Source organism: Gobio gobio (assembly GCF_949357685.1).
Source record: "Gobio gobio genome assembly, chromosome: 1".
NCBI lineage: Eukaryota > Metazoa > Chordata > Actinopteri > Cypriniformes > Gobionidae > Gobio > Gobio gobio.
In genome coordinates, this window is record NC_137097.1 from 40672516 (window position 1) to 40696375 (window position 23860).

Sequence of the window (23860 nt, forward strand, 5' to 3'; positions counted from 1 at the left end):
GCTGATGGGGCAAATGTAACTGACAATATTGTGTCTAAAATATAAGTAAAATAAGAATATTAACTTATTTATAGAACTGTTATACGAAAGCAATATCACAACCAAAATCTGTGACTTGTTCGCTGTTGAATTTGGGTAAAATTAAAGCCATTGAGTGTGAAATGGCTTTACACAGTTTTCAAACATAATTATTGACATTACTGATGTACACTATATTGCCAAAAGTATTGGGACCCCTCCAAATCATTGAATTCAGGTGTTCCAATCACTTCCATGGCCACAGGTGTGTAAACTCAAGCCCCTAGGCATGCAGACGCTTCTACAAACATTTGTGAAAGAATGGGTCGCTCTTAGGAGCTCAGTGGATTCAAGTGTGGTACCGTGATAGGTTGCCACCTGTGCAATAAGTCCATTCATGAAATTTCCTCACTACTAAATATTCCACGGTCAACTGTTAGTGGTATTATAACAAAGTGGAAGCAATTGGGAACAACAGCACTTGTGCCAAGTGTAAAGTTTGGTGGATGGGGATTGTGGTGTGGGGTTGTTTTTCAGGGGTTGGGCTTGGTTCCAGTGGAAGGAACTCTTAATGCTTCAGCATACCAAGACATTTTGGAGATTTGGGGATGGCCCCTTCCTGTTCCAACATGACTGTGCACCAGTGCACAAAGCAAGGTCCATAAAGAGTCCTGACCTCAACCCGATATAACACCTTTGGGATGAATTAGAGTGGAGACTGCGAACCAGGCCTTCTTGTCCAACATCAGTGTCTGACCTCACAAATGAGCTTCTAGAAGAATGGTCAACAATTCCCATAAACACCTTGTGGAAAGCCTTCCCAGAAGAGCTGAAGCGGTTATAGCTGCAAAGGGTGGCCCAAAGAATGGGATGTCATTAAAGTTCATGTGCATCAGGAGTCCCAAAACTTTTGGCAATACAGTGTACATGTTTTAGAAATGACATTAATGCATTATGCGCACAGTAGCTTAACACTAGCTCAGAAGTGTGACGACCCAGTTTTACTAGCTTTAAATGGCTTTTAGCCCACAAACGCCATAATACGTCTACTATACGCCTACGTTGGAACCATATTAATTATCTCTTTTTGAACTCAGCAGTGCCTGAATGGTTATCAGATATGGTTTGATGTAGTTGGTTTTGTTTGTTAATTAATAATTTGTTTAGTCACACAAATTTGAACTGCTGCTTAGTGATGAACCAAGATTTGAGACTTTGATTTTCTGTAAAACAACTCATTTAATCAACAGTCTGGTAGCACAGCGGCGTACTGTCTTTAATTGATGATCTTTGTGTGTATGTGTGCGTTTGTGTCACGAGCCGGTTCAGTTCCTCTGGCTACGCCTGTGGCTACAGCCCGGCTTATTATCTCTGAGCAGTACTTTCATCTACTCTCTGTTGATGCCCTTTTTGACTGAACTTAATCCATTATTAAAAGCCTGTTCTTTTCCTTTTAAAATATGTTCCTATGCAGGCGCACACATAAAGGCTTCTGGTATAACGCTATAAGAACATGGGATATAGTAGTCTCAAAAGCCATGGCAAGGTCAGTAAGAGAAACAGCAGTCGGCTATTCAGATTGACAGTCGGGGTTGATGCATGCTATGTGTCAAGCTGCTAGAGATCTGTTTTTCACCTTCAGCCAAACATCTAAACAACGATACCAGCCTTCACAAAAAGTACTGTGGCGAAGTACCTTTTTTAATGTACGGGAGGGAACCTCTAAAACCCATTTCTATCCAGGTACAAAAACCTCCTGAAGAGCAAACCAGACTCTATTGACTGCACTGGTTCTTGAAAGCTGGAGCACACTTTCCTTTCAAAGGTAGGCCTTTTAGCTCAAGCAGTGGCGATTAGATAATCAAAAATCAACTTATTAATTCAAAAATTCAAATGTAAATGTTACTTTTCAAAATGATATTGTTCACAAACACATTGTGCTCAAGGAAGGCATCTATGTTGCATATATATATATACACACACACGCACACAGACCCATAGAAAGTACACCACAGTGACACAAAAAATTAAGAAAAAAGAACAAGAAAAATATTTTGGCCACCCATCCAGAGTGTATCTCAATAAGGATAAGGATGGTGCCTCAAAATGCCTCATTTATGAGTCAGTACACATCCTTAAGTGAGCATGACCCTCCTCCATACCAGCAAGTGTAAAGACAGCCAGAGCCCAGTGGATATTTTCAGACTCACTCTTGAAGACATTCATTATATATTTATTATACATGTATGATCTAATGGAGGTTGACAAGTGCATGCCTGTAAACAAACAGCTAGATCTATCTTTCCTTCTCTCTCTCTCTCTCTCTCTCTCTCTCTCTCTCTCTCTCTCTCTCTCTCTCTCTCTCTCTCTCTCTCTCTCTCTCTCTCTCTCTCTCTCTCTCTCTCTCTCTCTCTCTCTCTCTCTCTCTCTCTCTCTCTCTCTCTCTCTCTCTCTCTCTCTCTCTCTCTCTCTCTCTCTCTCTCTCTCTCTCTCTCACACACGCACTGACCCCGAGGCCACTGATTTTTGGCATTCCCTTCACCATGTTTACTGGGTATCACTCTGGAAACAGAACTGGTGTGAAGCCATCTCTCAACGGAATGAAAGGAAGCTTTTGTGAACGAGTGGATGAAAGAGACGCTTGTTCTGGACATATGGACTGAAGGAGAGTGATAGAGAGAGGTGCAAACCCCCTCCTGCAGCCCACATACATGGTTCAAATTTACAGTGATGTCATTATGACTGTGTCCAAATTTCTTACATTACACATTCTCTTTAATTAATCTGGTTATCACAGTAACTCTAGAGATATATCAATACACTGTATTGGCTGTATTTTGTGATGCAACACAACAGAATTAATCATTGATGGACCACCCATGACCTCACTTGCCTACATACAGTACTATGGATGTAGTTAAAGCAGGTTGAAATTGAACTTTTAGGCTCCCCTTCTTACGGACAGTGAAGCAACAGATGTTATGTAAAGTAAAATACAATAAAGAAATAAATATAAATAAATACATTTTACACAACTGCTTGTCGTATGTAGGGTCAGAATAAAATAAAATAAAATTTCTTAGATAGCTGCAAAACTGTATATAATGTCTTAAGAAGTTTTTCTAGCTAGCCAGACCATGCTCATCTCTGCAGCAGTTTGTGAGGCCATGGGACTGTGAGTCTCTTTTTCAGTCTCACTTTATCAATATAACAGTAGGTCACGCCAGCTGCAGATGTTTTTGTGGACTCATCATTGAAGTACTTGTATACATCTATGAGTATAGGAAGCGGCTGGAGGACTTCTGGTGTGGAGGAAACCACCTGCTGTTGAACATCTGCAAGACAAAAGGGGTTGGTGTTGGATGTCTGGGATATCAGGGAATTTCTGGAACTCCCAGGGGGAGAATGGGAGTTGTGCAATCCAAACCTAAGCAACAGACTGGGCTGTACTTTCTGAGGTGGGCTTTTCAACTTGGCAGCACTCTGCTAGAGATGTTCTTCTAGCGGTGCAGGTGGTATGCTGTCCATTATGAGAGTAACACCAGTTTAGGAGATTCCATTAATGTGATCTGATAACTAGGCATAAGGATTCAGAAATGTATGCAACAAAAAAACAACAACAACATTATATATTTACAACATTATATATACTGTTATATTTTATTCGCCAGTATCAAGTTCTCTTTCGCGCTTGAACAAACAATAACGCACAGAATTATGCCGAAATGTTTTCTGGAGTATTCTCATAAGAGCAGTCTTAAAAGGAAAACGCCACTATTTTTGAAAATAGGCAAATTTTTCAACTCCCCTTGAGTTAAACTGTTGAGTTTTACTGTTTTCAAATCCATTCAGCCGATCTCCGGGTTTAGGTCTAGAAAATCGCAACTTTTCATTTTCCGTCGGTCTTAGTACACAATGTAACTACAGAGGAGTCAAGTTTTAAATAGGAAAAATATCGAAACTCTTTGGTTCATTTTTTTTGAGCAAGATGCTAACGTTTAATCAGATTCAACGATTTATGCTAAGCTATGCTAAAAATGCTACCGCCAGACCCGGAGATCGACTAAATGGATTCGAAAACGTAAAACTCAACTGTTTAACTCTAGGGAGTAGGAAAATGAGCCTATTTTCAAAATTAGTGCCGTGTTCCTTTTAAATGAGTTAAATAACGTCTTAAATGAACTTAAGACAGCGAGTCAGATCCGCGTCAAGATCTTAAAGTCACAGCAGCCTAATAAACCAGTTGCTGTGATGTCATTAATGTTAATCAAAGAGCAAAGGAAACAGAGAAAATGTTAGCTTTAATAAGGATTATATTTCATTTATAATTTATGCAGTTAAGAAAAGTGTTTGATAACTTTACTCATTTTCTGTATATTTCCTACCAGTTAGACAGGTAGGAAGGCCACCGGTAAATATGACCAGTTATGATGCCCAAGTGTCCACTGTTGGCACTGACAGGGGTCAGCATGTGCATTCTGACACCTTTCTATCAGAACCAGCATTAACTTCTTGAGCAATTTGAGCTACAGTAGCTCGTCTGTTTGATCGGACCACACAGGGCAGCCTTCGCTCCCCACGTGCATCAATGAGCCGTGGCCGGCCATGATGACCCTGTCGCCAGTTCACCACTGTTCCTTCCTTGGACCACTTTTGATAGATCTGACCACTGCAGACTGGGAACACCCCACAAGAGCTGCAGTTTTGGGGATGTTCTGACCCAGTCGTTTAGCCGTCACAATTTGGCCCTTGTTAAACCCGCTCAAATCCTTACACTTGCCCATTTTTCCTGCTTCAAACGCATCAACTGAGGACTGCCTAATATATCCCACCCACTAACAGGTGCCGTGATGAAGAATCAATAATGTTATGCCTGATCGATGTGTGTGTATACACACACACACACACATTAATTAATAATAATAATAATAATACCTATTTAAATAATATGTTTTGATTATACCCTCACCCTTGAGGATGTAAGTGAAGTGTACTAACCAATCTAAAATAATCTATGATCTAATTTATAAAAAAATCATTAAATAATATTGAATTGATTGTATATAAACATCTTGTTAGTTATTAAAATATATATAACTAAAAAATCATGAATAACATTTAGAGCATTTTATCTAATAATGCTTTGTAATACTCTCAGAATTGTGACAAGCAATATTGAGAAGCGACATCACATCCTTCCTTTCATCAGAGTTCATTTCCCTTTCATTCCGCCACAGGTGCCTCACAGAGGTAAATGTGCTACATGAAGTGCCCCTCATTATTATTCATTTCACATACTCTCGGTTCTCCCTGACGATGTCTGAAAGGAAATAAACGCTGCTCTGCATCCAGTTCTGAAAGCTTGCCAAGAGCTCTTCTCCATGGAGGACTAGCTTTTCTTTCCCCTTCTCTCTTCATCTCGGTCTCACTGTTTCTCTTTGTGTATTTGCCCACTGGCATCTCCATAGAAACCAGCACAAGATAGTAAGCCAGAGTCTCACAGCATTGCTGGATGAATTGTTGCCCACCTCTAGGGATAGACACAGAGAGAGAGAGAGAGAGAGAGAGAGAGAGAGAGAGAGAGGGAGAGAGAGAGAGAGAGAGAACATTGAAAGACACTTTTTTTTTTGTGAACGTCCTTATTGGACTTTCTATTCTTAGCTCTCACTTAGCGGAGCTTCACTTCCTCTTCCTAAACAGATGGGGAGATTGTCTGTTTGCACAATGTTATTGATCAGTCACACTAATGAGATCTCCCCTGCATCTAAACTCCTAAAATATTCATTTGAAGCATTTCATCTGAACACAAACCAAACAAACAGGCGCAGGATTGCTCTAACACATGGGTCTCGTTTTTCAACAGAAATTATGACAAGTCCACATGCATTCCCTAGTTTCTTTCAGAGTGTAGTCAGTCAAGTACTGATACTGCTGTACACTTATTTGAATTATTTTCTTTTACACCTATTATTGCAGCATCAAAATTTTCCTGATAAATCCACCCTTAAATCACATAATCAAAACAAATTGTTGGTCACTTTACATGTTGGTTAGCCAGACTCTTCCTGTCTAATTTGGAGGCTCTTGGCCTGATAAGCCGCAAAGGGGACAGGACTTTATTAGGGCCCTGTGATTTCTGTCATGCGGAAAACATGGACAGATATTGTGGAATTCATCCAGTCATAAAAATTTCACATAATTCTATGATTGTTGGATTAAATCAATCAAAAGTAGGCCTGTACAATTAATTTGATATAAATCACATGGTGTCTATGATTAATAAAGTACAAATATGCTTAAATACGTAGTCTGAATGTGTCTCGAGGTACGTTTACATGACAACAATATACTAAAAACAGAAAAATTCTTTCATTCAGACGACAACATTATCAAAATCCCTGTTCACATGTATTTGTGAAAACGACGAAAAACATGGTATTATGCATGCCAGGCCAGTAGTTGGCGATTTCACTTTGTAAAGACACTACGCACAGTGTTGCCAAATCCGCGGTTTTCCTTGCTGAATTGGGCACTTGTTACTTGTTGCTGCAGGTTGATTTTTCACGGGTTAAATGTTGACCCAACCACTGACGGATACATTTTTTAAATTGGTCATTGGGCTAGTTTGTTCCACAGATCTGGCAACACTTCCAACAGACTGAACACATAAGACACATGCACATGACGTCACCGTTTACACAAATTCACGTTTTTGTAGTTTACATGAAGATGAATGGCCAAAACACAAAAGAGTTCTCAGTTTTTTCCGTCGGCATCTTAAATACATACTGAAACTCAATGTCTTTGTTACAAGCCGGGCTCAAACTCGGGTCTATGGTGTGGTGAGTTGAGAGATCTACCAATTAGCCACAGAGTTGGACCCAAACGAAAGGCAACACTCCAGGCAAGGTTTATTTAAAAGAAAGAAAGAAAAAAAAAGTACTTTGTAAGTCAAATAAATCCAACAAAAGTTCTTCTCAGACTGAGTTATTAATAACAGTAGTGATACCGCAAAGAATCACAGGAGAAATAAAAACTCCACATGGGGAGAAAACAAAACCAGAGAACACATCAAATAATTAAGAACACCTTACTTGAGAGAGGCAGGATGCTGATAGTCTTAACTTCAAAATTAAAGTAGAATTTAACTTGAATTATTATCTCTCTCTATCTCTATCTCTCTCTCTATCTCTCTCTCTCTCTCTCTCTCTCTCTCTCTCTCTTTCTCACTCATGTTGTTTGTTTAAAAAACACTATTGTGTAGAACTTTTTTAAAAATAAAAATATATTTTGATTAAAATTTAATCAATGCTTTTTGATTATTAAAATTTAAGTTACCATTTAAAACCGAATCCAGAAAGATTAAAATGTAAAACACAGAATTTGGAAAAAAACAACACTCACTTCATAGGGCCCTGCTTTATGATAAAAGTGTCAAGTCTGTAGTGTTAAGTAATACGAGATGAGTTTAGCACAAAGCATCAAGAAACCTATGCAACATCTCAAACCTACTATCTATTCTAATAGATATCTAAAGGCCCTGATATACTCATGGCAAATTTCTTTTTCATTCTTCGTTTAGGGGTAAAATCGACGTTCAAAATACGTGAGCAGTGATACACTGTTAGCGAACATCCGACGCCACCCACACAACTAGCACTTTATACAGTACTGCTTAAAATCAAGCAGCTTTAGCGTGTTAAACATGAAAAACAGTGTCAGTGTCTCGTTTCATCAGAAGTACAACTTCATTTTCTACTATAAACAGCTCTCCAGTGTGTTCTGATTTTGACCGACTTAACAGGTCAACTGAACCATAAAAGATTTCAACGTGAAAGAAGGCGGAGCCTCTGCACACACCTACCTATTACGTAATTGCCACGGACCAGTGGTAGTACGAAGGTGTTTACCAGCCAGAGCAAACTTTTCCGTAAAATTTGCTTTGACAAGCTGTTTCGAACTCCCAAAATGAACTTTTTGGCCCGATTGTGTTCGAAATGACATCAGTTCGTTCTTCGATTTTTGCTTGAAGTATATCGGGGCTTTAAGATTTATATTGTCCTGAAACTTATCTGGTTGCCCAAGTAAGAAACTATATAGACAGTGTATATAAGGGTAGTCAATCTCTCTTTGAAAGTTGTCTTGCAAGTCTAACGTTGTCTATGTTTCGAGTGATACAGCATCATCCTTAAAGCAAAAAGACTTGCTGTCTACCAGAGGAAGGAGGTGGACATCATCTATGATTTTAAGTAGTGTTTAGATCTTGTAATTACATTCGACTGGTGCACATGAAAACACTCTTGAATTAGTATAAACACTGACTCTACTCAGTCAGCATTTCTTCTCTGACACTAGTCTTTCCATCATTCTCTTGCTTACATTCTGACTGAACAAAGCTAACATTAGCAAGGCAAACATTCACAGCTCCAGACACATCATTTAACAATTGTCTCTGACAGACTGACGGGACATCATTACTTTTAATGAAATGCCTGTCCTGTTTTACCACAGTATATTTACATGGTTAAAGCTTAATTTTCTAAAAGGAGGGGATGCAAACAGAACCATGCAGACAACTTGCAGATTAATTTATTAGTTCTTGTGGAATTGTGCAGAAAATGTTTGTAAGAAATCTGGAAGAAATGCAAACAACAGTGATAGGGCACATCACAACCCCCCCTTATTTGGACACTTAAACTACACTCAAAAATGTCTGACTGCCATAAAACACACATCATAAAACCAATTAAAGACACACAATATTAAAACGATAAAGACAGGCCAATTATTATTTTATGTTATGGCCGACAACCAATAAACGGCAGATATTAAAATTCTATACTATTTTAACTAAAAAAATAAAAAGTGTATTTATACTTAACATTATTATAATGTACAGTATATAAATATTAATATTCATTTGAGATTTACTAGATAATGTTTATTAAACACTAATAAAATAAAAATAAAAGTTTATTAAAAATGTAAATATAACTTTAAGTAATCAGAAATATTACCAAATGTAAAAATAGAGGAAATGAGAATTTACAAACCAATACCAATATAATAAATGAAAATAATAATACTATTAATAAATAAATAACAGTTGTCATGCATCAGTAAAAAGAATTTTAAATTAAAACGTTTTTCTGGACCAGTACTTTTCACAATACAATTGTTAATTTTAAACAGTATGTTTATTGTCTGTATCATTTAAAACCTAATCGTTTAGTTTGTCAAGTGTGCTTGTGCTATCTTTCTTTAAAATAATACCACTTGGTTTGCTATTTTGTTAATTAATGCAATCCCGTTCATGCATCAAGTATAGCTTAAGTTTCCAAATACTTTTTAGGGACACTGCTGTAGATTTACTCCATTACTCACTAATTATTCCTTGTAGAATTCCTTAGACTACTATTTTACAAGCTTTCTATTGTAAGATCAGTGCGACAATAAAGTCAAAGTGAGAGATCTCCTGTAGGCCACAAGTAGAGGTGCCATTTTTCACCCCTTTCATTCCTCTCCATCTTTAAAATGGGTGATATTTTTAGTTTGGAGCCCAGCAGGTAGTCTTTCTAGAGTGGGAGGTCCATTATTCATTAATGCTTCCGGTGTACGTGTGGGCATGTGTGTGTTTCTCTGTTTAAGCAGTTTAAAAGGCTCTTTTTGCTTATCTGGGCCACACTGTGTTGCAGCCACTACAATAGATGCACTGAATCTATCCCTCCACAAGGTATGCATCCATCCTGTCTGATCAGGGTTGTGAATTCTTCATCTTAATGCCATTACTGTGACAGCATTGGCTGACTATACTTTTCAGATATTTTTCAAACATATATCTTCACAGCAAAGTGCAGTTTCTTACATATATTTATTTGATGACTATGACTGATGACATTTAAGACTGAAGAAGAAAAAAAAAACTGCACATAAACACCACTGATAATGATTTGGGAAGATCAGCCAGAATTACCCTGGCAGAGGATAGAAAGTAATGATTATGAGAACAAATGATGAAAGTAAAAACTGCCTGCTTCACCTATTTGCTAATTTAAAACATAATTTCTCCTATTCATTTTTAATGTTGCAGTGCTTTAATTAAAAGGGGATCCGTGCAAGCTTGCAGAAACGCATGTACCATATATGCTAATGATTGCAGAACAAATCTACATACTGGCCTTATTTCCATTTCTCAGACCTGCTCACATGTTGCCCAGTTAACTGCATCTCCCTTGAATTAAAACTTTCAAGGAATAGTTAACCTAAAAATGAACATGTGCCATGTTTAATGTCTTTAAAAACACGAAAATAGTCCATATGACTTGTATGCCATATTCAAATTCTTCTAAAGGGAAACTGAAACAAAAACAGGAGAAAATGGTGCAGTGCAAGTGATTTTTGCTAGTTTCAGCCCGACGCAGTTATCATTTTCACGTCCAGCGCCACGTTGTTTAAATGGCAAATGCCCATCTGTTTGCCCTTGGGCATGCTGGTCTGAAAACAAGATGTGTTCAGGTGCAATGTTGGCGTGTTGCTATTTTGAAGCAACTGAAATCGACTGCGCCATTGACCAACAAAAGCCTGGTCTAAAGTCAATAGCCATAGTCATAATTTTTTTTGTGTTATTTAAAAGGCGTGTTAGTAACACGCTCGTAAACTCTGCTTATTACACACACACAGGGACGCGCAGCAGCACACAAACATTTTTAAATATTCCTCTCTGGAGAAGCGTTCATTCTTTCTGTTCGCAAATTCCTCCATGTAAATAGCGAATCCGCCATGGTTTTAAAGGGAATGGGAGATGAGACTCTGATTGGTTTATTGCACGTTACGCCTAAAACACACCCATGATTCATTAAGAGACTATAGGTTCAACCCTTTTAGACCATGCACCTGGCGCACCGACAATTTTTTCCGTCGTTAAACTTGCAAAAGTGCACCTGCGCCATGCGCTTCAGACCATGCGATCAGATTGTTAAAATAGGGCTCTTATTGTTACTGCACCTTCTGTGATGATTGACTATATCGATTGACTATGGCACCCCATATTTGAATATGACGGATAAGTAAGATGGATTATGGTACTTTTATGATCTGTTTTTGCCGAAATGGATTGCATTGATGTTTTTGAACTCTCAGCTATTAATGGTTGCACAGCAGAATCACATAATCCCTTAAAATCAATCATGACAATTTTGTCAGCATGAAATGGAAGTTCCCATTCAGTCGGTCACTCTCGACGCCACGTCGGAGTACCGACGAATAGGAATCTCGCTCGCGAGAGCCAATCTACTTCGAGTGTAACTAAACGAGCCAATGCACATTGGCATGCAATGATTGCACCAGGTGCTCATGCCACGCCGTGCGGGTATAAATGAGACACAGGTGATTGCATCAAATCAACCTTTTGCTTCGGAGCCGAGTGGTGAATGGTTTGTCCTAAAATCACTCTCTACAAAGCGTGTGTTAACATTATAACGAGTCAAGCTCTTCGGTGGACCTCTCCTCGTTTGGTGTTGGAGTGACGGCACTGCAGCGGGGTTGATTTCTCTCTTTCTTTTTCTATTTTGAGCAACAAAAAAAAAAGGCTGTTCTCACAGCTGGTTCGGTGCGCTATTAAGAGCGCTGAAAAGCCGTTTTCACGGCTGGTAAGAGATCGCCTTCTATGAGAGAGAGAGCGCGCATGTCAGGCTGCACTTTTTCCCTGTCTGTGTCGCCGCGACTATTCCCCTGTGTGCTTCAGCACCGCGGAGAGCAGTTTCCCTAAAAGAGCTACACAGATAGAGCTTGCGTCTTTTTAAAGATGACATTCTATCTGTGTGTTTCTGGATGCGGTTGTTTCCTGTCCTCACTGATGGCCACGAACACTGTTTCACATGTCTGGGCGCATGCTGAGGCTGTGTTCGTGGGTGGTCATGTTTTCTAATGAGAACATGACCACGTCGGCACGCCGGTCGCGACTCATCTTTCTCCGGGAAGCTTGAGTCCCCTTTGTTGTTGGCCAGCCGCCGCTCGTGTGTAAAAGCACAGCCGCGGGTCTGCTCGACACTCTGGGAGACCGCGGAGATCAGCGAGAGTTGCCGTCGGGGAAACTCGAACGGACCTCTCGTTTCTCTGCGTGCCGTGTGCCGTTGAGTGCTAGGCTGTAGCGCGGGTTGTCACGGCAACCCAGCGCTCGCTCTGCGCTCGAGGTGCGCTGTCCCCTTGCCTATTTCTCGTTGTAGCGCCCTCCCTGGCAACAGGAGAGGTCTATTTCAGTGAAATGGCTGGGGTGATCTGAGGAGAGGAGGGCTTCTCCTTCGGGGAACCAACCCCCTAGGGCCCCTCCCCCTCTAGCGCACTGCAAGCTGTGCAGCTCTGGGTGGAATTGCTGGTCCTTCTTATGGGGGAACCTAGCATTTCATTCAGTGCTCCAGCTGAGGATCAGATGTCAATCGCTGCATCGGAGAGAGGGCTGTTGTGCTCTGGGAATGAGGATGATGCTGAGCCCACTGTAATGGTGTGTGCTTCGCTGAATCGGATTCAGAGTTAACAGCCATGCTTCCCGGGATCACTCCTGGATGTGCATGGAAAACTTGGCAGTGTGGCACTTCTTTGGATATGGAAAGCCAAAAGGGCCAAAACTGCATAAGTTTTTCCTCTCTCACTACCCTCAACGGTGGGGTGGCTGTGCGCAGACCACCCCTGCCTGCACAGGGTAGTTCTGAGTTGAGGTTGAGCTGTGCATGTTGACTAACCGTGATCAAAGTCATGGCGCAGGCCCTCGGCCAGACGATGTCCACCTCAGTGGTCCAGAAAAACCTCCTGGCTTGCCTTGCTGAGATGTGAGTGGTCGTCAAAGTACGCTTTCTCGATGCTCCCATCTCACAAGGTGGCCTTGGGCGACACTGTTGAGAACTGGGCCCAGCAGTTCTTCGCAGTCGGTAGCAGGCTGAGGCAATCAAGAGCCTCCCCCGACGTACCATCAGAGTGCCTCGTGGGCCGCCCCTCAGTCTGCTCGTCGCCAAAGGCGTCGTCCCCTGCAAAAAAAAAAAAACACTTGGCACAGCCTGCTCTACTGTGTCCTGCAGGGGATGACGCTACCTGTCTCTGCTGCTGTTTAAGCGGTCGGTGAAACATCACCTCTGAGACGGGTGACCGGGAGATGGGCGGGGCTGCTCTTCCCCGGAGGAGGGCCGGGTAGAAAATCTTGAGTCAAAATCCGTTCTGCCGCTGGTGTCACAACCAGTGGTACCCAAATTCTCAAAAAAAAAAAAAAAAGAGCAGTTCTTCCCATCTCTGGGTCCCAAGGGGGTTCGGAGAGCTGTGGACGGTCAAACGCCGGACCACACTCATCCTCCTCCTTCGCCAGTGGACAGTAGTGGACGGTTCGAGGACGCAACCTAGCCTTCTCACGTACCCTCTGCCCTCTCGTGGAATCAGGTAAGTGTGCACCGCACACTCACAACCGCGCTGCGGGCCGCCTCCACGAGACAGCCGCCCCAGCCTGGTACCTGCATTCCACCTCGCTGCCCCACGGTGGGTACGCCGGTGGTCCCTATTGTCCCGCTTGCACGGACTCTGCGAGCCTGGCTAGAGCTCCCCAGTCCGTCTCGCTGGCTCATTCGGACCATCAGGCTCGGCTATGCGATTCAGTTCGCCCGGCGCCCCCCCCCAGGTTCAAGGGCGTCCGCTTCACCTCGGTGAATGCCGCAGATGCCCATGCCCTGCGTGCGGAGATCGCTGTCCTACTGGCGAAGGACGCGATAGAGCCGGTCCCTCCAGCCGATATGAAGACCGGCTTATACAGCCCGTACTTCATTGTACCCAAGAAAACCGGTGGGTTACGACCTATCTTGGATCTGCGAGTCCTGAATCGGAGCCTCCACAAGCTACCGTTCAAGATGCTAAGAGATAAAAGACATGCAGAAATGCATTTTCGGATGCATCCGTCCCCAAGATTGGTTTGCAGCGATCGACCTGAAGGACGCGTACTTTCATGTCTCGATTCTTTCTCGACACAGGCCGTTTCTGCGCTTTGCGTTCGAGGGTCGAACATATCAGTACAGAGTCCTGCCCTTCGGGCTGTCCCTGTCCCCCTGTGTCTTCACGAAAGTCACGGAGGGGGCCCTTGTGCCCCTGAGAGAACAGGGCGTTCGCATCCTCAACTATCTCGACGACTGGCTCATTCTAGCACAGTCAAGCCAGGGATCAGTTGTGAGAACACAGGGACCTGGTGCTCAGACACCTCAGCCAGTTGGGTCTTCGGGTCAACTGGGAAAAGAGCAAACTCGCCCCCGTGCAGAGGATCTCTTTTCTCGGTGTGGATTCGGTTGAACGGACAGCGTGCCTCCCAGAGGAGCGTGTCCAGTCGATGCTGAACTGCCTGAACACGTTTCAAGGCAGGATGGCGGTTCCACTGAAACAATTTCAGAGGCTCCTGGGGCATATGGCAGCCGCTGCGGCAGTAACACCGCTCGGCCTGCTTCATATGAGACCGCTTCAGCATTGGCTACTCGGCCGAGTCCCGAGATGGGCGTGGCAACGCGGCACTCTCCGGGTGAGCATCACACCGGCCTGCCGCCAGTCTTTCAGTCCATGGTCAGACCCCTCGTTCCTTCGGGCCGGAGTGCCCCCGGAACAGGTGTCCAGGCACGCTGTGGTTTTCACGGATGCCTCTGCCATGGGCTGGGGAGCCACGTACAACGGGCATGCAGTGTCAGGGGTTTGGACGGGCCCGCACCTGCATTGGCGTATCAATTGCCTCGAGTTGCTAGCGGTGCATCTTGCTCTGGGCCGCCTCAAAGCGCGGTTACGGGGCAAAGATGTACTGGTCCGCACGGACAACACTGCGACCGTTGCGTATATCAACCGACAAGGTGGTCTGTGCTCCCGTCGCATGTCGCAACTCGCCCGCCATCTCCTCTGGAGTCAGAAGTGTCTGAGGTCGCTTCGGGCCATTCATGTCCCTGGTGTGCACAACCGTGTGGCCGACGAGCTTTCACGAGCTGCGCTCCTAGGCGAGTGGCGACTCCACCCCCCAGGTGGTTCAGCTGATTTGGAGACCGTTCGGGGTGGCACAGGTCGACCTGTTTGCCTCCCCAGAAACGTTCCACTGCCAGTGGTTCTATTCGCTGACCGAGGATACACTCGGCACGGATGCCCTTGCGCACAGCTGGCCCCAGGGGCTGCGCAAATGCGTTTTCCCCAGTGAGCCTACTTGCACAGACACTGTGCAAGGTCAGGGAGGACGAGGAGCAGGTCCTGCTGGTGGCGCTGTACTGGCCCAACCGGACCTGGTTCCCAGAACTTATGCTCCTCGCGACAGTCCCTCCTTGGCCGATTCCTCTGAGGAAGGACCTTCTGACTCAGAGACGGGGCACCCTTTGGCACCCGCGTTCAGACCTCCTTCATGTCTGGCCCCAAGAGACAGGCTTACGCCTTGAAGTGGGACCTGTTCGTCGAGTGGTGTTCTTCTCGCCGAGAAGACCCCTGAAGATGTTCGATCGCGTCTGTGCTTTCCTTCCTGCAACAGGGGTTGGAGCGTAGGCTGTCGCCCTCCACCCTCAAGGTTTATGTTGCTGCAATATCTGCCTATCACGACCATGTAGAAGGTAAGACGGTTGGGAAGCACGACCCGGTCGTCAGGTTCCTTAGGGGGGCGAGACGGTAAAATCCTCCTCGCCCTCCCTCCATACCCTCTTGGGTTCTTGCTCTGGTGCTAACAGAGCACTTCAAGAATGCCCCATTTGAGCCTTTGCAGTCAGCAGAGCTAAAGATTCTGTCTATGAAAACTTTGCTGTTGGCTGCATTGGCCTCCATCAAGAGGGTAGGGGACCTGCAGGCATTTTCGGTCGACGAATCGTGCCTAGAGTTCGGGCCGGGTGATACCCACGTGGTGTTGAGACCCCGGCCTGGCTATGTGCCCAAGGTTCCTACCACTCCCTTCAGGGACCAGGTGGTGAACCTGCAAGTGCTGCCCCCGGAGGAGGCAGACCCAGCCCTAGCTTTGCGCTGTCCCGTCCGCGCTCTGCGGGTTTACGTGGATAGAACTCAAGCTTCAGAACCTCAGATCAGCTCTTTGTCTGTCACGGAGGTCAGCAGAAGGGAAAGGCTGTCTCCAAGCAGAGGATGGCCCACTGGATAGTGGATGCCATCACCTTGGCTTACCAAGCACAAGGTGTGCCCTGTCCGCTCAGGGTGCGAGCACACTCTACTAGAAGTGTTGTATCCTCCTGGGCGCTGGCATGTGGCGCCTCGCTGTCAGACATCTGTAGAGCTGCGGGCTGGGCGACACCCAACACGTTCGCTAGATTCTATAGCCTACGTGTAGAGCCGGTCTCCTCCTGTGTTCTCACCTCAAACGGGTAGAAGCACTGAGAGGCCCCGTCTCTTGTCGGCTTGCTGCGCTACGGCGCTTATATTCTCCAGAAGCAAACTCTGTGAGTCCTCCACCGCCCTCGGTGCCGGACGTGGCGGAACGTCTGGCATCAGGCCCCTTGCCGCTGAATCCTTGAGAACCGGTATTGGGCTCGGGTTATATGAGTGACCCTACGGGGATCCCATATATCTTTCCACGGTCGCTCCTACGGGAAGCCCGTGTCTTTCCCTTGGGAGAGCCTTCCCGTCAATGGGACTGAGCCCCCTCTCTCCGTTGCGGGCTACGGCTCAGCATTGTACTCCACATAACTCCTTCGGGGTACGATGTGGGCTCCGCAGCGTCCCCTTCACTAGGGCACGCTTCCCAGTGTTATCCAATAAATCACTGAGCGGGTCTTGCGGAACGGCAGTGATGGACTTCCCGGTGTGAGCCCCGTCTCATCAGGTAAGAGAGCTCAGGTGGCTCACACAGGGCACTGGAAGGGGGCAGCGGCCATGGCGCTTTGGTAGGGATTCCTATTCGTCGGTACTCCGACGTGGCGTCGAGAGTGACCGACTGAATGGGAACGTCTCGGTTACGTATGTAACCCTCGTTCCCTGAAGGAGGGAACGGAGACGCCACGTCCCGTCGCCATGTCCTCTGTACCCTGCTGGGGTGCCTGTCTACCTACTCGGCTCCTCAGCAAAAGGCTGATTTGATGCAATCACCTGTGTCTCATTTATACCCGCACGGCGTGGCATGAGCACCTGGTGCAATCATTGCATGCCAATGTGCATTGGCTCGTTTAGTTACACTCGAAGTAGATTGGCTCTCGCGAGCGAGATTCCTATTCGTCGGTACTCCGACGTGGCGTCTCCGTTCCCTCCTTCAGGGAACGAGGGTTACATACGTAACCGAGACGTTTCAGTTATATTTTCTTCCCTGTTGGGATGCATATCCGAGTGAAACGACTTCTTGACTGAAAAAAAAACATGTAATCCCAGGAATTGATTTGTCCATAGGGAATTGATTGGACTGTTGGAAGTTCTTAATTGTCGATTTTGACTTCATGGTGGATTTAAGAGGCTAAAGTGATCCTCTCCCTGGTCAGGACACAGTTAAAGATGAAGCTGTCTTAAACAGATGCAACACATCAAAGTGCTGCCCAACCTGCCATTTTCAAACAACACCTTTGGCACCGGGTACATTTGGCCGTGTTTCAAGCAGCTTGTGCTCTCCTTCTCCGATTGGACCAGTTCACTCATCCACTACCACCTACTCAAAACAAGGATCACATTGTGGGTCAACCAAACCCTTTGATGTCGGTCTCATTCTTTTTGAAGCATGAACAATATAGTACTGGCGAGACAAAGCTCAACAATTTAATTTATCCTTAATGTCCTTTAATTGAACAACAGTGTGTTTGTCTGCACCATCGAGACTAATATTATAGCAATTAAAGACCACTATAACTCACAGAGCAACCTCAGTGGTAGGTTTGTTAAAATGCACTGTGACCTATGTCAGAGAAAGCAGCGAATCCACAAGTTTCAACACTGCAAAGATACACGCACTCTTAAAATAAAGGCTCTACAAGGGTATGCCATTAGGGGCTTTCGCACCTGGTAGTTCTAGCAACTTACCAGGGTGGTTCCCCGAGAACTAAATGTTCCCCTATGGCCATTTTCCTGGTTGCATTCATAGTTTCACACTGCCAGTAGGAACTCTGAAGTGACGTAAGCCACGCTTGTTGTTGTGACTTTTATTTTGCTGAGAACACCAGAGCCTGAGCACATAGCTCTCAACATTTTACGTCTTCATTAGTTTACGATTATACAATGAACGTAGACAGTATATGAAAAGGTATTAGATTTTTCTGCGGTTGTTGTCCAATGTTGCTAGCTGAGCTTTCGCTTGGTCCCTTCAAAGTTGCATTAGATTTTCTCTTGAGCATAAAGGTTGAGAGGTCCATCTATCATTGTTTTCCATGTTTGTAGAGTTAGTTTGTGGAGTAAATATATAGACTATAATCTGTGTGTGTAGACGGCTTTTTTTTTTAAATGGCGGGTGCTGGTTTTTCGCCTGTGTTTGGCCAATCAGCGTACATTTGCGTCACTGGTAGTTCGTATTGTGCTGGGTTAGACCCTACTCTGAAGTACCCTTAAAAATAAAGGTGCCAGGAAGAACCAAAAAGGGGGTTTCACAGTGATGCCATAGAAGAACCATTTTTGGTTCCCCGAAGAACCGTTTTGTGAAAGGTTCTTTGAAGAACCTTTTTTTTCGAACTATTTTATAGTCTAAAGAACCTTTCTGCGCTACAAAGAACCTTTTGTGCAATGGAAAGGTTCTTTGGATATTAAAGGTTCTTCATGGAACCATACACCTCGCCAAAGAACCATTATTTTTAAGAGTGCGAGCTAAATTAGTTCCCCAAAAATGAGTTCCTAATCGTTCCTAGTTCCTGCGGTGCGAACATGTCAAAATCCGGGTACTTAGGTCAATAGTTCTAGGAACTATGAAAAGGTTCCTCCGGTGTGAAAGCCCCTACTGAAAAAAACAATTTTTGGTGAACAGTTCTTTAAAGAGATATTTTTATTCTTAATGTGAAGAACATTTTATTGAATGAAACAACCCTTTTTCCACTATAAAGAACCTTTTGTGGAATAGAAAGGTTTCATAGATGTTGAAGGTTCTTCATTGAACCATTTATGCCACAACCTTTATTTTAAAGTGCAGGAATTCAGCGAAAAGTATAAAAAATGTTAACTTTCTATGTTGAATGCAATCAAATTAACACCTGCAGTTTATAAAGTCAACTGTAAAATGGTTTGTTGTAGACCATTGGCCAGTGATGTTATGTTAAATGATAATAATATATATATTGGTTTCTAAAGCTACTTTTTGTACAATATGTTTACGGCAGAATCATTGAATTATCTTCAACTGGGGGATTTCAGTGATTATTTGTGATTAATTTGATAGTGTTATTGTTATAATTGAGTTAAATCGATTTACACATGCATTCGTGAACAATAGGTTCTCTCTTTCCAGCTCTATGGTGTGGTACTTGAGTTACTATCAAGAGACACATTCCCTAGGGTCTGGGAGCATTTATCTTCTGAGACCTTAACACTCATTAACCAGGCTGGGGCAGGCAGAAGAATTTAGTGAAGTGATAAGCCCACTTGTTGAATAACGGCCTGGAGTCTTTTCCTCCTTTCTGCCCTACACAGATAACAATGGAATGTGTATCCGTACAGCAATGCATTTCATATTGTTGTGCCTGTGGAACATAGTACTTAGATCTCAGTAGAAATCACAAGGCTAAACACATCACTGTTTTATTTATTTAAAAATAAATAAAATAGTACAGTATAAAAAATTAACAGTTCCAACAAACTGATTCACTGGAACACATCTGATTTAACAATGTCTGTTTAGGACAGAGAATTAATCAAACTAGAATGAATCAAAGGCTGAATCAGAAATCTCCCCTAAACCCTCATTCACTATTCCCTGCGTTAGTCCACTAACACAGTTAACTTGAAGGAGTGAATGAAAACGAGTGAGTGAATTCGGACAGCCGTTGAGTGTACATCAGCTGTACACTTGTTATCGCTGTGCAATGTGGGATTGAATGATTGAATAACACTCAATAATGTCCACTATGGTTTCGGACACCACTACAAATAGCTGTCCCCTCAAATAATGCCCTATATTTGGGGGCATTGGGGGTGATTTTGGATTCAGCCAAACTGTTTAGGTTGACAGAACCAGACTATTTAGGACAACCTGATTCACTAGAACTAATCAGAACAGAATTAATCAGATCATTTCAGACGAACTGTTCATAATGAATCAGACCATAGTGGATAAACCAATTCACTAGAATTACTCAAAATAGAATGAATCAGATAATTTAAGATTGATCAGTTCACTAGAACAGTGGTTCTCAAACTTTTTATCCCAAGTACCACCTCAAAAAATATTTGGCTCTCCAAGTACCACCATAATGACCAACATTAAAATACAGTAGCGTAGTAGGCCTAACTATTCAGCTACAACTCTGCACAGTTCAAAAACGAGGCAGTTTATTCCCAATAAGAATATTTATTGTTGTCAGCCACTTTAACATACATAATTATAATTTGTATATTAACACTGCACTGTGCTTACATACAGGTAGATACAATAATTATTACATTTTAATGTGTTGTAAAGTTAAATTAAAGCTGTACTGTACTTAACTTTAAACTTTACTCAAATAAAGATTAAATTCAAATGTATGTGTTTTAACATTAAATTATTTAGTGATTCCTCTGCGTACCACTAGAGGCAGCCTGAGTACCACTAGTGGTACTCGTACCACACTCAGAGAACCACTGCACTAGAATTAATTAGTTCCAATGTAATTTATGAGAGAGGGGACAGTGTAGATTGATTATGACTTTAGTGTGCTCGTGTATAAAGCTAAAACTGCAATACAATGCATCTAAAACAAGTAAGCAACGCTAAAAAAGTAGCTTGTTACTGGAATAGCTGTGTTATTGAAAAATTAGCAGGACCATTGCTTTTAGTTTGTTACTCAACACTGGACAACATTCCAATGAGAATTCATTCAAGAGCAATGTTGCTAGCTGAGCTTTCGCTTGCCCTTCAATTTTGCATTGGATTTTCTCTTGAGCATAAAGGTTGAGAGGTCCATCTATCACTGTTTTCCATGTTTGTAGAATTAGTTTGTGGAGTAAATATATAGACTATAATCTGTGTGTGTAGACGGCTTTTTTTTTTTAATGGTGGGTTCTGGTTTTCGCCTGTGTTTCGGCCAGTCAGCGTACATTTGCGTCACTGGTAGTTCTTATTGTGCTGGGTTAGACCCTACTCTGAAGTAGGAGCTAAATTAGTTCCCCAAAAAGGAGTTCCTAGAACTTAAATCGTTCCTAGTTCCTGCGGTGCGAACACCTCAATATCCGGGTACTTCGGTCAATAGTTCTAGGAACTATGAAAAGGTTGGACCTCTCATTTATAACAAAAGGATTTGTTCCTCTTTGTGCTCTACCATTCTACATGAAACTCAAGGCCCTAATTATTAGCTAAGGAGTAGACTAGTGCCGAAAAAGAGTGAAAGAGAGAAAAACAGGTAAAAACAAGAGAAGGAGAATGGGGGCGGGAAAGAACGCAATTTCTTCTGGAGGGCCAAAGGAGGTAAATTAATTCTCATTGGAATGTTGTCCAATGTTGCTAGCCTAGCTTTTGCTTGGTCCCTTCAAAGTTGCATTGGATTTTCTCTTGAGCTTAAAGGTTGAGAGGTCCATCTATCACTGTTTTCCATCTTTGTAGAGTTAGTTTGTGGAGTAAATATATAGACTATAATCTGTGTGTGTAGATGGCTTTTTAAAAAAATGGCGGGTGCTGTTTTTTTCGCCTGTGTTCGGCCAATCAGCGTACATTTGCATTACTGGTAGTTCCTATTGTGCTGGGTTAGATCCTACTCTGAAGTAGGAGCTAAATTAGTTCCCCAAAAAGGAGTTCCTAGAACTAAAATCGTTCATAGTTCCTGTGGTGCTAACATGCCAACATCCGGGTACTTCCGTCAATAGTTCTAGGAACTATGAAAAGGTTGGACCTCTTATTTATAACAAAAGGATTTGTTCCTCTTTGTGCTCTGGAGTAGACTAAGGAGTAGACTAGTGCAGAAAAAGAGTGAACGAAATAAAAACAGGTAAAAACAAGAGAAGGAGAAAGGGGGGCGGAAAAGACCGCAATTTCTTCTGGAGGGTCAAAGGAGGTAAATTAATTCTCCCTATGACTCAAACTTTTGGGTGGTGATTAGAGACATTTTCAATTATAAACTAGCAAAAGTAGAATTTCTCATCAGGACTTTGCTGTGTCCCTGGTTTCTTGCATGTAAAACCTCTTTTCAAGCAAACATTCCAAAGCTTTCAGATTGTCAGTGAGGGGGCAGACATGACTCAGCTGACAGCGAGGAAATTTGGTGGAGTGTTTTCTCAAAAATGTTTCCTTGCCAGACATCTTTGAAAGGAACCAACCGGCTGAATCGAACTGCAAAGCTTTGATAAGGACAATATGCTTTCGAGTTTTTTTTTACTTAAGCTGCTAGTAAAAGTCTGAACTTTCTGAACATTTACAGATTTAAGTTTGACAAGCCTTGACCTACTTGTTTATATTACAACCTAATTTATAACTAAACCTACAGATAAAAAAACCCAAAAAATAAAGTTGTTTGACTGTGGTCAAAAATCCTCAGAACTTGATTATAATAAACGGGTGATAGAAGGTAATTGTTCATTTGTTTTGGTCTCACTCTGCTTTCATCTCATGGAGAAACCAATTTAAAAATGTTCTACTTGTTGTAGCATCTACACCTGCCTCTTTCTCTATTTGTTTGACATACAGACTTTTTTTGTAAGGCATACAGTCTCTACTATCTTTATCGTGGTTTGTGACCATGCAAAGTGTGTATCAGCTCTCCCTGTGGTTTTTATCCTCCTGTATTTTAGCTGTTGGCAAGTTGAGAGCACAATACTGGTTCACTTGGTGAGGCAGAAGTCAGGTCGATATTCTCACCAGCACCTCCTGGAAAGATGGGGCCTTCTTGGGCAAAGTATCTGAATGTCTAAATGACCTTTTTGTTGCAGGATCAAGGAGGAGATGATGAACAGCCTGTCTCTGATACCCTGACCCCACCACAGACACAGCCTGGTGTACATCACAGCTTTGTACAGGAGCACTTCCAGGCACAATACAAGTAAGTGTACTGGCAACACACAACAGATTTGGGGTTGTAAGATTTTTTTTGTTTTTGAAAAAAGAGTGAAAACTGACTATAATATTTTGAAGCATTACAATTTAAAATAACTTTTCTATTGTAATATATTTTAAAATGTAATTTATTCCTGTGATGCAAAGCTGAATTTTCAGCATCATTACTCCAGTCTTCAGTGTCACATGCTCCTTCAGAAATCATTCTAATATGATGATTTGATGCCCAAGAAACATTTCTCATTATTATCATCAATGTTGAAAACAGTTGTGCTGTGCGATATTTTTGTGGAATACATTTTTTCAGGATTCTTTGACTAGAAAGTTCAAAAGAACAGCATTTATTTAAGAATCTTTTGTAACAATGTAAATGTCTATGACTTCAGCTGCCATATCACCCTGTAGCCCAAGACTGGTTGCCCACTGAGGCTAAGCAGGGTTGTGCCTGGTCAGTACCTGGATGGGAGACCTCCTGGGAAAACTAGGTTGCTGCTGGAAGAGGGGTTAGTGAGGCCAGCAGGGGGTGCTCGCCCTATGGTCTGTGTGGGTCCTAACGCCCCAGTATAGTGATGGGGACACTATTGTAACAACCATGTCAAGGATGTCCTTCGTAAAAAGAGTAGGGGTGTAACCCAAATGTGCCCATTGGCCTCTGTCCATCATGGCCTCCTAATCATCCCCATACAGTGATTGGATTCATTAGTCGGTCTCCTCTCCACC

The 23860-nt window shown here is 43.0% G+C and overlaps 1 protein-coding gene across 2 annotated transcripts in view; it reads left to right on the top strand.

The window, feature by feature from the left end:
* usp43b (ubiquitin specific peptidase 43b) overlaps positions 1 to 23860 on the top strand; it is a 131451-nt gene that overhangs the window by 20559 nt on the left and 87032 nt on the right. For both annotated transcript variants that reach the window (XM_079829865.1, XM_079829866.1), the window contains exon 3: positions 23017 to 23126. In XM_079829865.1, coding sequence (XP_079685991.1) covers positions 23017 to 23126 — 110 coding nt within the window. The remainder of the gene's footprint in view (positions 1 to 23016; positions 23127 to 23860) is intronic.